This window comes from Dichotomopilus funicola (genome assembly GCF_033296635.1).
Source record: "Dichotomopilus funicola strain CBS 141.50 unplaced genomic scaffold C8A04scaffold_13, whole genome shotgun sequence".
Taxonomy (NCBI): Eukaryota; Fungi; Ascomycota; class Sordariomycetes; order Sordariales; family Chaetomiaceae; genus Dichotomopilus; species Dichotomopilus funicola.
In genome coordinates, this window is record NW_026944034.1 from 235,407 (window position 1) to 252,572 (window position 17,166).

A 17,166-nucleotide genomic window follows, 5' to 3' on the forward strand; every position below is an offset into this window, starting at 1 on the left:
GCTGAAAGCCCGCCCCTGCCGAGACCCTGAGCAGTGCACTGCCCGTCGGACAACGGCAGCTCAGGTGACGAGTCTCCCGCAACGCTTGGCGGCTCGGGCTGTTGCCCCCGGAACCCACTCTAGTCCAGGGCCTTAGGTTCTGCAGACCCCCGACGAAACCCTCCGCCTGCAACTCCCATTCTTAAACGACATCCCATCCCGTCTTCGAGTGGGCAACACAGTACCTTAGGTAGCCACCGCAACTTCCCCCGACTTGCGATCCACGACCCACAATCCACAAGCACTCGGACAGAAAAGCCCACCATGTCGGAGTCCCGTCAACGTGCGATCGAGACCAACCGGTCTCTGCGGGTGATCAAGAATGTGAGTTGATGCATCCCAGGTCCAGGTCCAGACCCTCCATGTTGTCCACCCCACTATGCACCGCAGTTCGCTGTTCCTTCCGTCGCTGCCCTTCGGGCTGTCACTCTCACTGTCGTCGTCGTAGCTAACCCCCTCCCCCAGGAACTCGAGACCCTTCTCGAAAAAGGCGTGATCGACGACGCCGCCTTCGACTCAATCCACTCCCTTCTCCCCGCCGAGTCCCCCCTCTCCGGCGCAGGCGCCCGCAGCACCAACAGCACACCCGCTCCCGCAGCAGCAGCACCAGTCCCTTCTCCAGCTCTTCCCACCCGCAACAACAATGCCAATTCATCTGCACCCGCCCCCCCTTCCTACGCCCAATCCACAGCCTCCCCTCCCGCTCTCCCAACCCGCAACAACCCACCGGCCCCGCCAGCCCCCCCAGCCAAACCCGTCCTAACTCACGCCCGCGCTCTATACCGCTACACCGCCAGCGACGCACGCGACTGCTCCTTCGAGCGGGACGACCGCATCGCGGTGCACGAGTACATGAATGCCGACTGGTGGATGGGCCGCAACCTGCGGACTAACCAGGAGGGGATTTTCCCGAAGAATTATGTTGTAGCCGAGGAGCAGGCGCAGAAGACTGCTCCTGCTCATACTCCTATTCCTGCGCCATACCAACAGCCGCAGTATGCTTCCCCGGCGCCTGCCCAGCAGCACGGTGGGTATCCCATTGCGCCGGTGCCGGTGCAGGGCGGGTATCCGGCTGCGCCACCGCCGGGACAGGCGTACCAGCAGGATCAGCAGCAGGGCGGGGATGGGAAGGAGAGTAAGATGGGAGAGCATGGGAAGAAGTTCGGGAAGAAGTTGGGGAATGCGGCGATTTTTGGGGCGGGGGCGACGATTGGGAGTAATATTGTGAACTCGATCTTTTAAAAGGGGGTTTGGACGGAGGTATCATTACGCTGTTGGGTTATGTTGTTTCAGCGGGAGGTTATTGGAGGCCATGGGCATCGAACAATCACTATACAAGCAAGTACCGGCCAGCGAGTATGGCCTCTTTTCCTTTTCGTTTTTCCTCGGCACATCACTAGGTCCATAGAGATACGGCGTTCCGGTTCTCTTTTCGTCGTAGCTGAAACAGAATGACTTTGATCTCCATCGGCTGTCCAACGAGGATCCTCCTTCGGGGGTTCTATGTCTAACCACAGGTGATGGATAGCTAAGGGTCTCTTATAAGATTCAAGTATTTGCGGCATGTTTATCCATTGCTATTGACATGATAGAGGTATATGATGAGATACCTAATACATGTACCGCCACAAGGGCTATAATCTGTCATATAGTCAGAAATACAGAGTAAACTAGATACAAAGAAAGAGTATTGGAAAGGTAATAGGAAAAACTCAAGAGTTCCCATCCCACCCGTTAACTCCGTTTCACGCCTTTCACACTCGCTTGCCTCCCACTGGTATAGTATTGTTTGCTTTATTTCAACAACGTTCTCCGCCTGCCCGCTCCCCTTCCCATGCGATGAATTTGCCCGCGTTATATGATCCCCAACCATCCCGAGACATAGGAAATGATGAGACCGGGTCGTGGTCTGTTTGTGAGATGGCATGGTCATGAGACTGACCGAGAAACAAAACAAACAAAATACAAGAAATGGAGGAAATAAGAGAGAGATGCAAAGTAAGGGGGTTCATCGACCGATCATGCGACAACCTCCACGGCATGGCCCACAGCTCCCGTCCCTGTTGTTGTCGTCGTCGTGCCCCAGCCACTACCCCGGATATCACGTAGCTCTTCCTGCTTCAGCTCACGGACATGCGTATCATCATCACCATCATTATCGTCACGACCTCCTTCAATTCCCCTTCCTTCTTCTCCCAGAGTCGTTTCCTCCTCCACCCACCTCGGCACTTCAACAACCGCATACCCAACCCCCTCCCGTCCCTCAACTTCTTTTCGCACAACCTCCGCCTCAACCCTCCACCGTCTCGCCAACCTCCCCCTCCGCTCCCCAAACACAGCCAACAACGCCTCCTCCTCATCCGAGAACCGACCCGCCAAGTCTTCCATCTCCGTCGCCCGGCGCTCAGCGAGCGTGTCCATTTCGCGCTCGTGTCGGTCGGTGAGCTCTTCCATGGCCTTGGCTTGTTTCTCGCGGAGACCGTGGATTTGCGAGAGGTGGCGCCGCGCCATGCCGTCGCGGACGCAGTATTGCTGGCGGAGTTGTTCTAGGTCGCGGTCGGTGACGTGGCGTTGGGGGAGGGGGGTGGGGAGTAGGATGGGAGCTGGGACGGGTGGTTCGGTTTGTTGGGTTTGTTGGGTTTCTTGAGACCCTTCGGGTTGTTGTTGTGAGGGTTGTTGGGAAGGGGGTTGTTGTTGATCGACAGGGCTCGAACTCGGGTACGGACTCGGACTCGGCGCCGCCGCAATCCTGCCATTACAATAATCCTCCATATACTTCAACTTAATCCGCACCTTCTTCGCCTTCTCCTCCAGACTCGCCTGCAGCTCAATCTCCGCCAACACCTGGCGATCCTCCAGGTGCTGCTCCGTCTTCGCATGGCGCTCCCGCATCCGGTCCATCAAATCCTCAAACTTATCATGCAACGCCCTCTTCCGCGTCGTCTGCCGCGCCTGCAACGCGTCCTTGGCCCGCTGCTCAAACACATCGAACCGCGCCTTCTCCGCCGCCTGGCGCGCCCGCAGGGACTGAAACGCCGGGTGTGCTCGCGTACGCGCCTCAGCCGCCTGCTGCTCGATGGCTTCTGCGGCAGCAGCCTTCTCACGCGCGGCTTTTTCCGCTTCACGCTCGGCTAAGCGAGCGGCTTCCTCCACCCGGCGGCGCTCCATCTCTTCTTCGCCATTGCAGAAGTTCGGGCAGCCCATAGTCGGGCTCCAGACGGCGCCGCAGATGTAGCAGAACTGGGCTTTGCACCGGCAGGTGATGTGGGTGCAGCCCTGGTCGAGCTCGATCAGCGAGCGGCACTTGTAGCAGCGCCGCCAGCCGGATCGTTCGCCCATTTTGAGGACGGCGTCACTTTCGCGGTCTTCGGGGCAGTCTTGGCCCGGTTGGTGGGCGAAGCGTTTGCACATGAGGCAGGCACGGGTTTGGCAGTGGCGGCAGAAGGCTTCGAAGGGGTTGGGGGGTGCGTGGTGATGTTGGGAGTCGCCGGTTTTGTCGGTGGTTGGGGACTTGTCGATGGGCGGGATGAATTCGCCGCAGGTTGGGTTGGGACAGAAGACGCGGGCTTCCCAGGGGGTGCTGTACTGGACGACGGTTTTGAGGAAGAGTTGGTGTTTTTCACGGGGGAGGACTAGTTTGATGATGGCGCTGGGGAACGGCTGGGCGCAGCACCGTGGGGGCATCTTGGACTCGTCGGTGATGGACTGGTCGACCATGATGGCGAGGCAGTCGCGGCAGTAGCAGTGGCCGCACGGTAGAGTGTGAAGTGTGCCGTTGCCTTGGGTGAATTCTTCTCGGCAGCAGATGCAGGGCCTTGGAACGGTCAGCCAAGCCCATAACGGAATTTCTCCAAGCATGAGACCAGAAAAACTTACATAGGCGAGTCGGGACTCGGCTTCTTCCTCCTCAACTTGGCCGCAATCCCCCTTGTGAACCCCCTAACCCCCCTCCTCGACCCAGTCTTACCACCAGCACCAGCACCCGCACCAGGACTGACCCCATTCCCGCCCTCCGTCTTCTCCTGGCCCGCCGCGGGTCGACCCATCTTAGGCTGGTCCAGCGCCGTGCTGAGCTTGCTGAGGTACGGCTCGTACTGCGAGAAGCTGAGATTCCGCTGGCGTTCCTGCTTCGGCATCTCGGCTGACAGGTCTGATGCCTGGAGTGTTGTTGCGTTCGTGTCTGTGGTGTCTTCGGAGTCGGTTGATATCTCCCTGTTGTGCTGTGCGCCTGTGCCTGCGCCTGCGGTTGTGTCTGTGTTTGTGTCTGCAGCTACAGTTGTGTTTGTGTTGATGGCCGTGTCGGTACATGTTCCTGTACTTGTGCTACCTGCTGCTGTGCTCTGCTGTCCGGTTCCTGCTCCTCCTACTGGTGTACCTCCCGCTGACCCCGGCATTTCAACCCCCAAAGCCTTAGCCTTAACCTGCAGCTCCAGATCAATATCAGCCTCCATCGTGCCGTCGTCTCGGCCCAGCACATCGCGCAGATAGTCGGCATCTTCAAGCTCTGGCAACTGTCCCAGCCCATGGGTGGAGATTCCCGTGCCTGTCCGGCTGTGTACATGTATCCCGCCTGCGCTCCTCCCTCCCCCGGCTGTCAGCGGTGGATGCCGGGCGGCGGAGGCCATCGGGCTTGTGCGGCTGCTCGGAGTGGTTGTTACGACGTGGGCGGAGGATGGAGGTGTGGTTATGGAGCGGGTATTGTGACTGCTATTGCTGCTGTTGTCGTTATTGGGGTTATGGTTGCTAATGGTGGAGAAGACATGACCCGAATTCGAAGCTAACGGCGCCGAAACGTTGGTGTTCTCGTAAGGCATACGACCGGATGAAGCCGACGAGGGCAAACAAACGCTTCTTTGGTTTTGGGGGGTTGAGGCTTCGAGTTTTGAGTTTAAGCTGTGTGTTATATTTTTTGATGCTACAGTTTAGCGTCGTTGATTTTTTGGCCGGGGGAAAGGCCCTTCTTTTGGTTTCACCCCTTGCCCGCCGCTTGTTCGCTGTTCGCGAACCCTGGGAATGGGCAGCGAGGGGTTGGGTTGTGGTGAAGGCGGGACGACGGCAGGGAGACGAGAGGTGTGATCGACCTCAGGACCTCAACTGGCCGTGGGGTGGCCCTGGCTTGGCTTGCTTGCCAAGGCGGCAGCTGTCCTGGCAAAGCTCCTCGGGTGACGCGAGCTGGGCTGGGTGGGGGGGAGGCTAGTTAGGGAGCTAGGCTGGGAAAGCGAAGCGATAACTAGCCGGTTTCCCACAGTGAGAGGAGGAAATCGGGAGAGTTGTTGGGCAAAATCAGGCAAAATCGGAGAGTTTGCCCGGCCGAGAGAGACAGAGAGAGAGAGAGAGAGCCAAGGATCGGGATTGCAGAAGGTGGCCAAGACGCCAGGACCTGTACCGATCACGCGAATGTGTTGGAGCCGCCCGAGAGAGGTAGAAAAAAGGCTGACCGGTCGCGGACAGGGCAGGGCCGCGGGTGCGTGCGGATGTGATCGCTTCGCTTCCGTTCCAGGTTCCGGGTATGTATGAGTGGAGTGGGCTGACCGAGGCCACCGTTAACTGAAGGGAGAGCTGGGGAAAGGTCGGTAAGGTGAAAAAAGTGTGCGATATTGCTGTCGTGGTCGTGATTGCTGTCGTCGATGTTGTCTCTCGAATTCGGAGTCGGTGTCGGTGTTCGTTCACTCAAAAGTGACAGGTTTGATAGACACAGGGTAACGGACAAGTCCACAGCAGGAGAAAAGCACGAGACGACGATGCATGCGGCCAGCCGGATGCATGTCTCTATGTATCTCTCTAGACAAGCTCGGCAAGGTACTTACTGAGATAGAGGGACAATAAGACAAGCATTACGACAAGCATCATTACGACAAGGCATGGGGGGTAGAAATCTCACGAACTGTTTGCTGGCCAAGCGCCACTTTTCCCCATTGCAATTCCTCGTCGATTTCGTCTTGCATCTCACCTCTCCCCAGTGCCCCCACCTCCATCCCCGGCATACAAGGTAACTAATAAAAGTATCTTCCCCGTCCCTGGCCATAGGGCGAGTCAGTTTTCCAAATCCCCGAGATCCGGGCCCCGTTGGGATCCCGATCCTCATCGGACTTTCAAATCTCCCATTTCCCATTACGACTGTGTATGTCCATAGGTAGGTATTGTGCCCGTCCACGGTAATGAGCAAGCAACTTGGCGTGCTAGGGCGGCTCATCTCGGGCCTCAGGGTAACCCTCCTCGAAAGCTCAAGAGACGGCTGGGCAGGACGCAGTACCCAAGTGTGAGGAACTCAAATAGTGGTCCCCGGAACAAAAAGGCCGAGACAGCAAGGCCACATCGAGATCTGGCGAGGATCAAAGGACCTGATAGCGTACAGTAGCGTAGGGACAGAGACGGGCAAATGAGCCACTGGCTGAACGAGACATTTGAGAACTGGAACTGCATGTGAGTGGCATTTCATGGGGACAAATCCCCCCACTGCAGCTGCAACGCCAACAACAAACGCCCAAGTCAAAAAAATCTCAGGTAACCCCACAGCACAGGTTACATAGTACTCGCGGGGGAGTGCATCCGAGCTCTGCAGCTCTGCAGCAGCACTGCAGCATGATCGACCCTGTGGCTTTCAAGCCTTGAAACTTCACTTGGACGCATCATTGGCTCGTCATCGGCCTCCCCTTTCCGCTTGGGCCCCAAGGTCCCCTCTGTCCCTTCAGGGACTATGCTGAGTCTACGGAGTAAAGGTTGTGTGACGGGAGATGGAATGCAAGAGCGAGGCAGCTTTTGATAACTGAGCAAACGTTGAAAACAATAAAGTTGGGAAAAGTTGACAGAGCGGACACAAAATGACGTGTAACAGAAGGGAACGAGCAAACGGGGCCTCTCTCCCGTCCATTGTGACGCCAACCGATTTTTCCACTCTGATTGATTGATTGCCTTCATCCCTATTCCCGAGGTAGGTTAGGTCGGTATGTACTGGACCCTCGACATGGACACCACAGACACGGCACGGCAGACTCGGCATTGTGATCGCAACCGACAGTTCGGGCCGTCCAGGCATGCAGCATGGGGGTGGTGGTGTGTGCACGGCATCGTTGCCGTCGACGTCAAGGTTGAAGAGATGCGTGTCTGAGACTTTTGAGCTCTTTTTTACCCTATGATTATTTTAGTGCTATTTTTTATCAGCCTTCTTCTTGGCCTGCCAAACCCCTTGTGACAATGGTACAATGGTTCCCCCCAAGGGTTCGGTCAGCGAATACGTTTTCTCCCACTGCTCCCACCCAAGTCGTGTTAGGAAGTCATCATTCATCAATGTCTTTGCTGTTTGCTATCTCTCATCCAACACCGAATCCACAAGTGGACGGAGCTAAGGTCCGACGACCAACACATAACAAATCAATAGTGACGCTACACTTACTCAGTTTGATGGGATCTGCCTTGCTCCTGACTCGCCTGCTCCTTTGCAGTTGAATCAACAGGACCGAAAGCGAGATCTCGATGGGGAGTCGGGGACCGACATGTTTGTTTGTGGGGTTTTGCTGTGTTGATTTATTTGATCGACTTTATTTGCGCCGCCGTTCTTCGTTTAACTTATTTTTATTTTCTCCTTTCCTTTTTTACAATTTCGGCCTTTTGCCTTAAGTGGCGTTTTTGGCGTTTTTGTTGATTTAATTCTCCGACCGGGCGTTCCGTCGGCTTACCGAGCGAACGGCGCGCACATCATCAAAGTTAGGACTAGCAGGCCCATGGCCCGCTCGGTTGTTGGTGGTTTGCCCGGGGGGTGAGTGAGTGTGTCCAGGGATGTGTGATCATCACACTCGAAAAGAAGCAAAGGGAATACAACACTCCACCCCCCAATAACGGTAACGTGACCGAGGTCATGTTCAACTCGTCATGTTCGTCAGCAAGCCTTCGTATCCTCGGCGGGATTCTCATCAATTACAAGGGCGTTTATTCGTACCATTCTGCGGTTATATCCGTCGTAGTTAGTTACTGTGTACGGAGGTCAAACAACCTCCCATCTCGCCAGCCAGCCCACACTCTCCCCCGCGTTCCTCACCACACAAAGTTTGCCCGTCCTCGCACCCGCGTCCCGGATCGCCTCCAGCGCCCTGTCCGCCGAGATCGACCCGATTGCCGTGCCCCGCCCTTCGCTCAGACTGAACGCGCCCGACGTCACAAACCCAAGCAGATCCTCCTCTCCTGGACAGAGCGGGTGGTGGTGTTGGTGTCCTCCTCCTCCTCCTCCTCCTCCTCCACTGCTCATCTCAAGTCCATTGTAACTGTGATTGTGATTGTAATTCCCCGGTTTTGGTGGTGGGTATGGCAGCTCCGTCGCGACGATGGACTGCGCGAGCAACTTTTTACGCGTCGCCATATCTATCCCGGCGGGCATGCGTGGGGGCACAGGTACGCGGCTGCGGCCCAATTGGGGTCTCTGGCCCCCCCTGGTAACGCCGCTATGCTTGGGCTGGGGTAGTTGCCGAAGCCACTGATCACCCAAATCCCGAGGGAGGGATTTCGTGGATGCAGGTGCTGCTGTTGACGACGACAACGACAACGACGACGGGTCTGTGGCGAACACCTCGACCCCCTCGACCCCCGGCAGAGGCAGAGTGGGAACGGGTGGTGCAGCCCCTGGTTTCCGGGAAGGTAGCCGGTAGATCCTCGCACAGGTGTTTGCGACGCCCCTTGTGATAAAGGTTAAATGAATTGTGATGAGGGAACATTTCGCGGGCGGATTGCCCAAATCTGGTAACGCGGCCAACCATGATGTGAAGGTCGGCTTGGGCACATGCCGAATCAGTCCCAGGGCCGCTTTTGCTGCTACTGTTGTTCCCGCTGTTGTTCCCGTTGCTGTTCCCCCTGTTGTTGGTGCTGTTGCTGCTAGGGGCTGTTGGGGAGCGCCTGGGCCAGATGTGGGCCCTGTCTTTTCCGATAGTTCCGGGGCTGGGGCTGGGGCTGGAGGATCGATTTCCATCGCGGCCCCATCCGTGATCGACGAGCCGATCGCTTGGGGGTTCAGGGACGAATTCGAGACAGGAACAGGAGGACCACCACCACCAGTAACATCCGCCGCACAGAGCGCAAACAAATGCGCAAAATCGCACGCCAAGCCATCGCCCACTTCGCCCTTGCGTCCCGCGCCGAGGTCGAGTGAGTTCCATTCTATCCTCTTGCCCTTGGGCCGGCGATCCCAATCCCGGCGTCGTTTGTCCCGTTGCTCCAGTTCCCACTCGCGCCCCGCGTCCGTCGCCGGGTAGTCGGCAGGAAACCACGGGGCGCTGTGCTCAAACGCGATTTGCCTCTGCTCGTTCAGTCCCCCAAGACGCGGGTTCCCGCCCGTTGAAAGCGGGAGACGCATCATGGAGTACCAGAGCGGCATCACGCACTTCCACGGCGCGAGCAATGTCCACGTGCCCTGTGCCTGGCCGTCCGTGGAGGGCCGTGAGGCAAGAAGCAGGACGGGCACCGGCGGGTCAGCCTTGGTGACGGGGAGCGGCTCGCCCGACGGATTTACCCCTTTTCGCCGGTTGATGGCCTTCTGAGACGGCAATCTTGACGCTTCGTGGCGGCGATCTCGGCAGAAGATGTCAAACGGCTCGACACCTCCGTCGTCGAGTGGCCAGTTGGCCAGTGTCTCGAGAAGAGCACCCGCTGGACCCCCACTCGAACTATCGACTCTTCTTGGTGGGTACGATAGGCGAGGATCTTGGACAGAGAAGGCGAGTACCGCGTCCTTAGGGAGCGACGCCGGGTTTGTGACGCCGGCGAGGGACCGAAACACCCGAAGATGCCGCTCGTCCTTGTTGTCTGACTTGGTGTGATATGGCTGAAGGATGCCCATCAACGTTTCCGTAGACGCGGGCCCCGTGAGCTCGATACTGCCAATCTCAAAGCGCAAATCCTCGATGTGAAGACGCGGTGTCTGCATCTTGGCAAGCTTGAGGAGTTCCTCGAACAGCTCGAGAAAGCAAGACGGATGCGTGCGGATGAGCAATTGTCTCTGCGGTTTCTTGGGGGGCGCTCCTGCGGCGGCTGCGGCTGCTGCTTCTGCTGTTTCTGTAGTCGTTGGGCCGTCGTCGCTGCGAGTCGGTGCTTGCGGGTTCCAGACAATCGTTGCAGGTCCAATATCACGTCTCGAACCGCCGCCACCGATCGGCTTGCTAACAAGCCCCGTCCATTTCCGCACGCCAGCCCTCCATTTTTGTCCCCGAGCACCCCATAAGCTCTCTTGTGTCAAGCCCAAGGCCTTCAGCACCCGCTCGACACCCTCGGCCGTGCCGTAGAGGCCAATGGTGCTCATGTAGCTCGCGTCCCATACCACAACCCCCTTTTGTCCCACGGCACGGTGAGTCGGCCGGTAGCACTTCTCGGTTGGCGTGAGCGGAATAGCGAACCGCCACAGCGGCTTGCTCGGCTCGGTCATTGTTGCCCGCTTCGCATGCCACAGGTGCGTCGGCAGCCACGTCTTGTTGATTTGCCTCTTTCGAAACTTAGATTGCGCCTTGGGCGGCTCGTTAAGGGCATCTCGCCGGATCTTTGGTCGTGCCGGCCGTGTGTCGACCAATATCTTCGCTCCTTTGTCGGTCAATGCGGCTCCGCCGGCAGCGGCAGCAGCAGCGGCCTTCTGACGCAACCGCTTCTTCTTTTTCTCGGCCAGAATCCCCAACTTTTTAGCCGTCTCGGCGCGTATCCGGGCCCGGGTCGTGCGAGGACGGCGCTTCCGAGCCTCGACCGTCGGCGTGTTATCCTCCAGCATCTCCCGCTTCGCGCGCTCTCGCAGCCTCTTGGGCACCCTCCTAGCATTGTGGCTCGCCGTCCGTCTCCGCAGAGCGCGCGGGACCTGCTGGAAAACGCGGGACGCATTGGTGCTCTTGCACTTGCGCATGCTGTCTTCTAGGGCCTTGATCTCGAATTCGCGGGCGTTGAGGAACTTCTGCAGGTCGAGCTTGCCGTCTTCCAGCGCGGCGTCGGCCGGCTGCGTGCGGATGTTGCGGGCATCTTGGAACTTGACGCGTTTCGCACCGAAGCGTCCTGCCGTCGGGGCCGGCGCCGTTGTCCCTGTTGTTACGGTCGTCGCGGTTGATCGTCCGTTGTTGTTGGGTGGGCGAGACTTGGCCGCGGCGTCGGTTCCTGTTGGGGGTGCTTTTCGTTTTTTGGACTCCGTCCCCTTTCCTAGGGGTCCGGACCGTTTGGCGTCCATGTATTCGGCATCAAGGAGCGAGGTCTGGTTGCGGAAGCTTTCAATCAGCCGTTTCGTCGCGTAGCTCAATTTTCGAGGTCGAGTTCTTCTTTGAATTGGATTTTGGAGCTCCTCTTATCTTATCAATAATACAAAGCAAACCAACGTGCCCCACCGAGGTTCATGTACCTTTTTAACCGACCATCCATCGTAAGCAATGCTCAACGCGAGATCTGTCCCAAAGTTCGAGCCAAAGCTTCGAGATTTTTATTGAATCTGATCCGTAATACCGCATCTATGATATCTTTCAACTAGGTACCAGCAGAATTGATGGTTGCTTAAGCCATTAGCATTCCGTCAACCTCTTGCAAATATGACTCTACCTCTTCTCCCTTGTCGTACCCTGGTCTCGTGGCCAAGACCTCAGAAAGCTTGAGCCCCTCGCTGGGAACGTTAAGCACATTCATAACGTTAATTCAGCAGAGCCCAGCGATCTCCATGTTCCAGCTCCCGTCCAGGGCCCGGTTCTCCGTCCACAAAACCCTCGAATTTGACCAGATTTGGTGGACCTATCCCCTATCATCCAACCTCTAACACTATACTCCCAATCCCACCTTAATCGGCATCGGAACTCCCGACACGACACCCCCAAAGCCGGTTCGGAGTTTTCGTGTTCTTGTCCGTCCATCCACCTGTCTAACTGGTGGCTCTGCACGTCAGCACCTGCAACAGTGCCCGGCCCACCGACGTCAGCGCGCTCCTCTGGCTCCACGCCTACGCCTTGGACGAACAGGAAGCGAACAGGAAAAAGAGAGGAATTCGGCAGCCACCCGAATTTGCTTGGTTCCGGCTGCCGGGTCGCAAAGACGGGAATGCGATCTAGCCCGAAGCCGATTGCTCGCACATGCAACCCCCTGGTTACGAATTCGTGATAACGTTAGCACTTTGCTTGCTTTTAAAGCATGGCCTCCCTAAGTACGTCTGCTGCGGCGAGCCGCCCCTTTTTCATCGTTCTCCCGTCGGGTCTACTCCTTCGCGCCCTCCTCCCTGCCGCAACGGTTGGTTACACCTCGCCGTTACCTCTTTTTTGTCTCGGCCGGCTCTTTCTCCGGCTGAGTAAAATCTATCTGTGTGCAAACAAGTCGGCGCCATGGTATTTTTCTTTTGCGGGCCTCGGTATCACCAAGTTCCCGGTTCTACTTAGTCCATACCTTCGTACATTGAGAGCGGTTCTCCGTCAGCCAACATGGGCTTCGGCCGCTCGGTCAACTTTGCCCCCTGTAAATCCGACCACACCAGCCCCTCCCATATCCCACATCCCCATATCAGAGAGTTGGTGCTAATATGCGGTTTTCCCTCGTAGTAAATAAGGGACGAAAGGTGTAGCCCCTCCCTAAGCCTCTATAAGCCTCTCGTAGACTCTCGGAATCAAAACTAACAAACTGAAACTTGCAGCCCAAGTTTGACCTCCATATCAAGGTACGTGCCGGTCGAGTGGATCGTCATTTTCTGTGCTCCAAGTGTCCCCCATTGCCCATACTAACGCCCCCCAGATATCCGATCTCAACAATGTACCACTCGTCTCGGGGGTGTCCATCATCAAATGGTACCTCCCACATAGCATACATGGCGAGCATCGAGGTCGAACGCAGAAATGCGCCATCGTCAACCATCGGGTCGAATACAACTACTCTAAGGTTGTCCCGGTCCGTATTGGTATCGACCGCAACAACAACCTGAGCGAATGCCCCATTGAGTTTGAGGTCACGCAGGAGTTCAGCGCAGGCGGCCTGGCTGGCGCTGCAGGACGAGATGAGAAGATCGTCCTCGGCCTCGTCCGGCTGAATCTCAGCGAGTACGTCGAAGAAAGCGAGGGGATTCTCCGCGACGGGGTTACCGGAAACGCGGCCAAGGAAACTCTGGCTTCACCCATCCAAAAACCAGCCACGCACCACCGCAAGCGCAGCTCGCTGAGCACCACCGCCTCGCCGGGGACCGAAGCTAGCCCCCGGTCCTCCCGTGACGAAGAACGCCCGGCGTCGGACGTCCAGGACGGCGTGGTCCGGCGCTACCTCATGCAGGACAGCAAGATCAACTCGACCCTAAGAATCAGCATCCTGATGGTACAGGTGGATGGGGACCGCACCTATGTCGCTCCACCCCCCAAATCAGCTCCCATGTTTGGCGGCATCGCCGGATTCATGGCGGGCGACGCGTTCGAGCCGGTAGACGTCGGTGCGACCACCCCAGGTCACCCTCCTTCATCATTCAGCGGCAAGTCCAGGGACATATTCGAGGTCCAGGATGTGTACCGCCGCGCCCTAGCCGCGAGCTGGGCCAGCCAGCCGGGCGAGCTACCAGCCGACCAGTGCATCGAGAACATCTTCGGCGGAGGTGAAGGGTTCGCGCCCCCTCCTACTTCCCACACTAGAGGTCACTCCCGCCACCACACCATGATTGCCAATCACGCCCGGGCCGGCGGCGCCGGCGTACGAGAGAAATCAAACAGCCCGAGACGGCATTTCCTCCGACACGACAGCCACATGGGGGGTGGAGGCAGCGGGTACGCCTCGGAGGACGACGAGAACGCAGACACCATGGGCACGCTCCGACCGCGCGACGTCACCCGTCTACGCCGGCACCTCCGCGACCAGAGCGTCGCAAGCGACCGAAGCGCCGCCACCATCATTCTCGGTGACCACCAACACCATCTCCATCTCCTCCCCCACCGCAACCAAGACATACGAGACCGAGACCCAAACCGGGACTGGGAACGGGAACGGGAACGAGAGCGTGACCCAGAACGTGAATCAAGCCGCGCCATCGGCCTCGCTGGCCCAGGACTCCGTGAGCCATTCCCCTCGTTCCACCAGCAGCAGCAGCAGCAGCAGCACCCGCACCACCTGCAACACCGCCGAGAAGAGAGCAAGATCACACACGACGGCGGGCTCCGCAGTCGCAGTTCGAGCTTGGTCAGTTTGGCGACGGCCACGGCCACGACGCTGGGGAGTGATCGTGATCGGGAAGGGAGGAGTGGAAGGGAGGGGGGGTTTAAACGGGCTAGGGAGGTGGATGAGTTGGAGGTGAGGGATGATTTGGTTGCTTGGACTGTTCCGGGAGGGCAGCCGTATTAAATTTGAATTCCCGGGGAATAAGGGGAAGAGCAGGGAGAGGTTGATTGGGGCGTTTCTAATTGATGGGACTGGGAAGACAGTACAGGACTTGCAGCACACAACATTTGGATTGTGGAAACAAGCCCAGCGTCTAATAATATATTACAATACTAGGCAACTAAGACCCTAGATTCGACTTGCTTTGCTCGTACACCATCATGGCTCGCCAAGTGCTAAAAAGATACCGACCTAGGCTTGAAAGTATATTACACCGAGAACGACAGGCAATCAAGGATAAGGGGTCAACCACGGCCAACGGCGGGTATCAGGTAAATAGATATATGCAGTGCATCTATTGTCACAAAGGCAGACGTAACCCACCCGGTCAAATAATGCTCTATTTATCGTGGCCAAACACAGTGAAACCGCCCTCCTTTTTGTTCTGAACAATATCCTAACCGGTGAGGAAGTAATAACAAATCAACCAACCCGCAGTGCGGCTTTTATATCATGACGGTCTGTCTATCTATGTGCGCACCAGCAGGATCCTGCCAACTGCTCCTACCAACCCCTGTCATGACTTCGTCAAAAACAAAACGGTTTCCCCTTAATCCCCCTAAGCACTCGCAGCGGCAAGCGTCCCCCGAACACCGCCCTTACCACCAACCTCCCGCGCTGTTACAATCACCGACAGATCCGAGCCCACAGTAATCGACACCTCGACCTTGCCGTTCTTCTTGACACCTTTGACACCCGCCTCAGCGAGGGTAGCCCCGATCTTCCAGACCTTCTCCCGCTTCTCCTCCTCGTCCTCCTCCTCGTCGTCATCGTCCGAGAAATCGCTATCGTCGTCACCGTCCTCGTCGGCGTCCTCCACCTTGGCCGCCTTGGACTCGGGCGCCTTGACCTTGGGTTCGGGCTGCGTCACTTTTATGTGCGTGTTGCCCTCGACAACCTTGACCAGGACGTCGCCGCCGCTGGGGGCCGAAACGTGCACGGTGCGCCGCGCGGGCACGGCCGTCTCCGGCGGGATGATGGGGACGAAGACCTCCTCGCCGGCCTCGTTGACCGAGATCACGCCGATGGCGTTGCCGACGTGGGGTACGGTGGTCACCGCGGCGTGGGTCGACTGGTTGATGTCCTCGGCTTCGTAGTCCTGGATCAAGCTGGCCTGGAGAGCCGCGCCGCGGGCCTCGGCCTCGGAGGGGTTGAGGGCGGTCACCTCGGTGGAGGGGGCTAGGATCTTGGTCGTCTGGGGGAAGAGGTAGCCGAGGTTGGTGGCGATGCGCGGGGTGTGCGAGGTGCCGCCGGAGAGGATGACCTCGTCGATGTCCAGCACGTCCAGGCCGGCCTTCTTGACGGCCGACTCGACCAGCCGGTTGATGCCCTCGAACACGGTCCTCGCGATGGTCTCGTAGCGGAGGCGGTTGATGGTGCTGGCGAAGTCGATGCCGTCCGACAGACTCTCGACGCTGAAGCTAGCGTTGTTGCCCAGGCTGAGCGCCCGCTTTGTCGACTCGGACTCGAGGCGCAGCTTGGCCAGACTCCTGGCGTTCTCGCGCGGGTCCTTAGCGCTCGAGTTCTTCTTGAGGAACTCCTTGGCGAAGTGGTCGATGAGCACCTTGTCGAGAGCCACACCCGCGAATTCGTAGTCGTGCACCGTCGCAAGGACCGTGTACATGCCCCCGCGGCTGGCCACCACGGCAACATCGGAGCGCGTGCCGCCCAGATCCGCAACCACAATCACCTTGTCCTCAATCTTGCCCTCGGGGCGCCCATCGTACGCGAGCACGGCGGCCACCGGCTCGCTGATAAGCTGGAGAATCTCCAAGTCGGCCGCCGCGGCCGCTGCGACGAGGGCCGCCTTTTGCTTGTCGGTGAAGTCGGTGGGGACGGTGACGACGGCGGAGGTGACCTTCTTTCCGAGGTAGTCGGAGGCGGAGCCGACCAGGCGGCGGAGATAGCGGGTGGCCACCTCGGAAACGTTCAGCGTCGAAGGCCCCTCCTCCTCGCCGGCTTTGTCCTGGACCGTAAACGAGACGGTCTCGCCGGCCTCTTCGGGGTGTGCCGAGGCATGGTTGTGGGTAGGGTCGATCGACTTGAACTCTTTCCCTAGGAAATCCCGGAAGTAGGCGACTGTGTTCTTGGGGTTCCGGACGAGGAAGTTCTTGGCCTGCTGGCCGTAGTACTCGTCGCCGTCGACGTATGAGAGGATTGTGGGAATTTGGCGGTCTAAGAAAACAAGGGAAAAAATAAGGATGGTTAGTACATAATTATACTATCGCCAGAACGGACCACGGGCAATTCTCACCTCCATCTTCGTTTGCAATAACCTCCGCTTTGTCGTCGACGACGTAGGCGATGGAGCTGTTGGAGTTGCCAAAGGTAATACCAATGGCAGTGCGCTCACTTGGCTCAGGGCCAGGCTTAGACCCGGTGTCACTCATTTTGCTGGCGATAAGGGCTGTGGGTGGAAATGTGCGGAAGAGTGAAAGTGAAGGATGAGCAGAGCCTGGAATGCGTGTCTCCCCAACGTTCACCAATGTGGTAGTGGGGGTTTCCAAAAATTTCCCAAGGACCTAAAATTTAGACCCCTGTTGGGCTGAGTGCCCCGCTCTCGTAAGAATGGTAAAATTGTACTTCACATACATACCGCATAATCGATCAATCACATGCTGCGCGTCAAACAAGTTGGGTTTGTCCTAATTTTTAGTTCAAATGACTAGGAATTATTTCGGCAATATCATTCACATCAGCAGGATGCCTTTTCTGTGTTCCTAGAAGAAGACCATGGACTCCATCTTCCTGGGAATCTCAAAATCGTCCATTTGTGTAACGTATCAGGTTATTACC

General features: G+C 57.6%; 5 protein-coding genes across 5 annotated transcripts; 2 read left to right on the forward strand and 3 right to left on the reverse strand.

The window, feature by feature from the left end:
• Positions 1 to 303: 303 nt before the first annotated feature.
• On the forward strand, positions 304 to 1,281 carry C8A04DRAFT_26488 (SH3 domain-containing protein; the record flags this gene model as incomplete). Its single annotated transcript, XM_062779941.1, has 2 exons — positions 304 to 363; positions 505 to 1,281. The coding sequence occupies 2 exons, from the start codon at positions 304 to 306 to the stop codon at positions 1,279 to 1,281; spliced, it is 837 nt and encodes a 278-aa protein (XP_062639112.1).
• A 777-nt stretch (positions 1,282 to 2,058) lies between these two features.
• C8A04DRAFT_10430 (uncharacterized protein) lies at positions 2,059 to 4,664 on the reverse strand (the record flags this gene model as incomplete). Its single annotated transcript, XM_062776581.1, has 3 exons — positions 2,059 to 3,853; positions 3,916 to 4,247; positions 4,314 to 4,664. The coding sequence occupies 3 exons, from the start codon at positions 4,662 to 4,664 to the stop codon at positions 2,059 to 2,061; spliced, it is 2,478 nt and encodes an 825-aa protein (XP_062639113.1).
• Positions 4,665 to 8,020: 3,356 nt separating this feature from the next.
• On the reverse strand, positions 8,021 to 11,221 carry C8A04DRAFT_10411 (ribonucleases P/MRP protein subunit POP1-domain-containing protein; the record flags this gene model as incomplete). The annotated part of the gene is made up of 3 exons (XM_062776571.1): positions 8,021 to 8,247; positions 8,299 to 8,976; positions 9,097 to 11,221. 3 exons carry the CDS (start codon positions 11,219 to 11,221, stop codon positions 8,021 to 8,023), a joined length of 3,030 nt encoding a protein of 1,009 aa, XP_062639114.1.
• Positions 11,222 to 12,544: 1,323 nt separating this feature from the next.
• C8A04DRAFT_10436 (N-terminal C2 in EEIG1 and EHBP1 proteins-domain-containing protein) lies at positions 12,545 to 14,334 on the forward strand (the record flags this gene model as incomplete). Its single annotated transcript, XM_062776582.1, has 4 exons — positions 12,545 to 12,580; positions 12,656 to 12,679; positions 12,754 to 13,894; positions 13,991 to 14,334. The coding sequence occupies 4 exons, from the start codon at positions 12,545 to 12,547 to the stop codon at positions 14,332 to 14,334; spliced, it is 1,545 nt and encodes a 514-aa protein (XP_062639115.1).
• Positions 14,335 to 14,929: 595 nt separating this feature from the next.
• Positions 14,930 to 16,760, reverse strand: C8A04DRAFT_35557 (Hsp70 protein-domain-containing protein; the record flags this gene model as incomplete). Its single annotated transcript, XM_062783215.1, has 2 exons — positions 14,930 to 16,545; positions 16,625 to 16,760. 2 exons carry the CDS (start codon positions 16,758 to 16,760, stop codon positions 14,930 to 14,932), a joined length of 1,752 nt encoding a protein of 583 aa, XP_062639116.1.
• Positions 16,761 to 17,166: the final 406 nt, after the last annotated feature.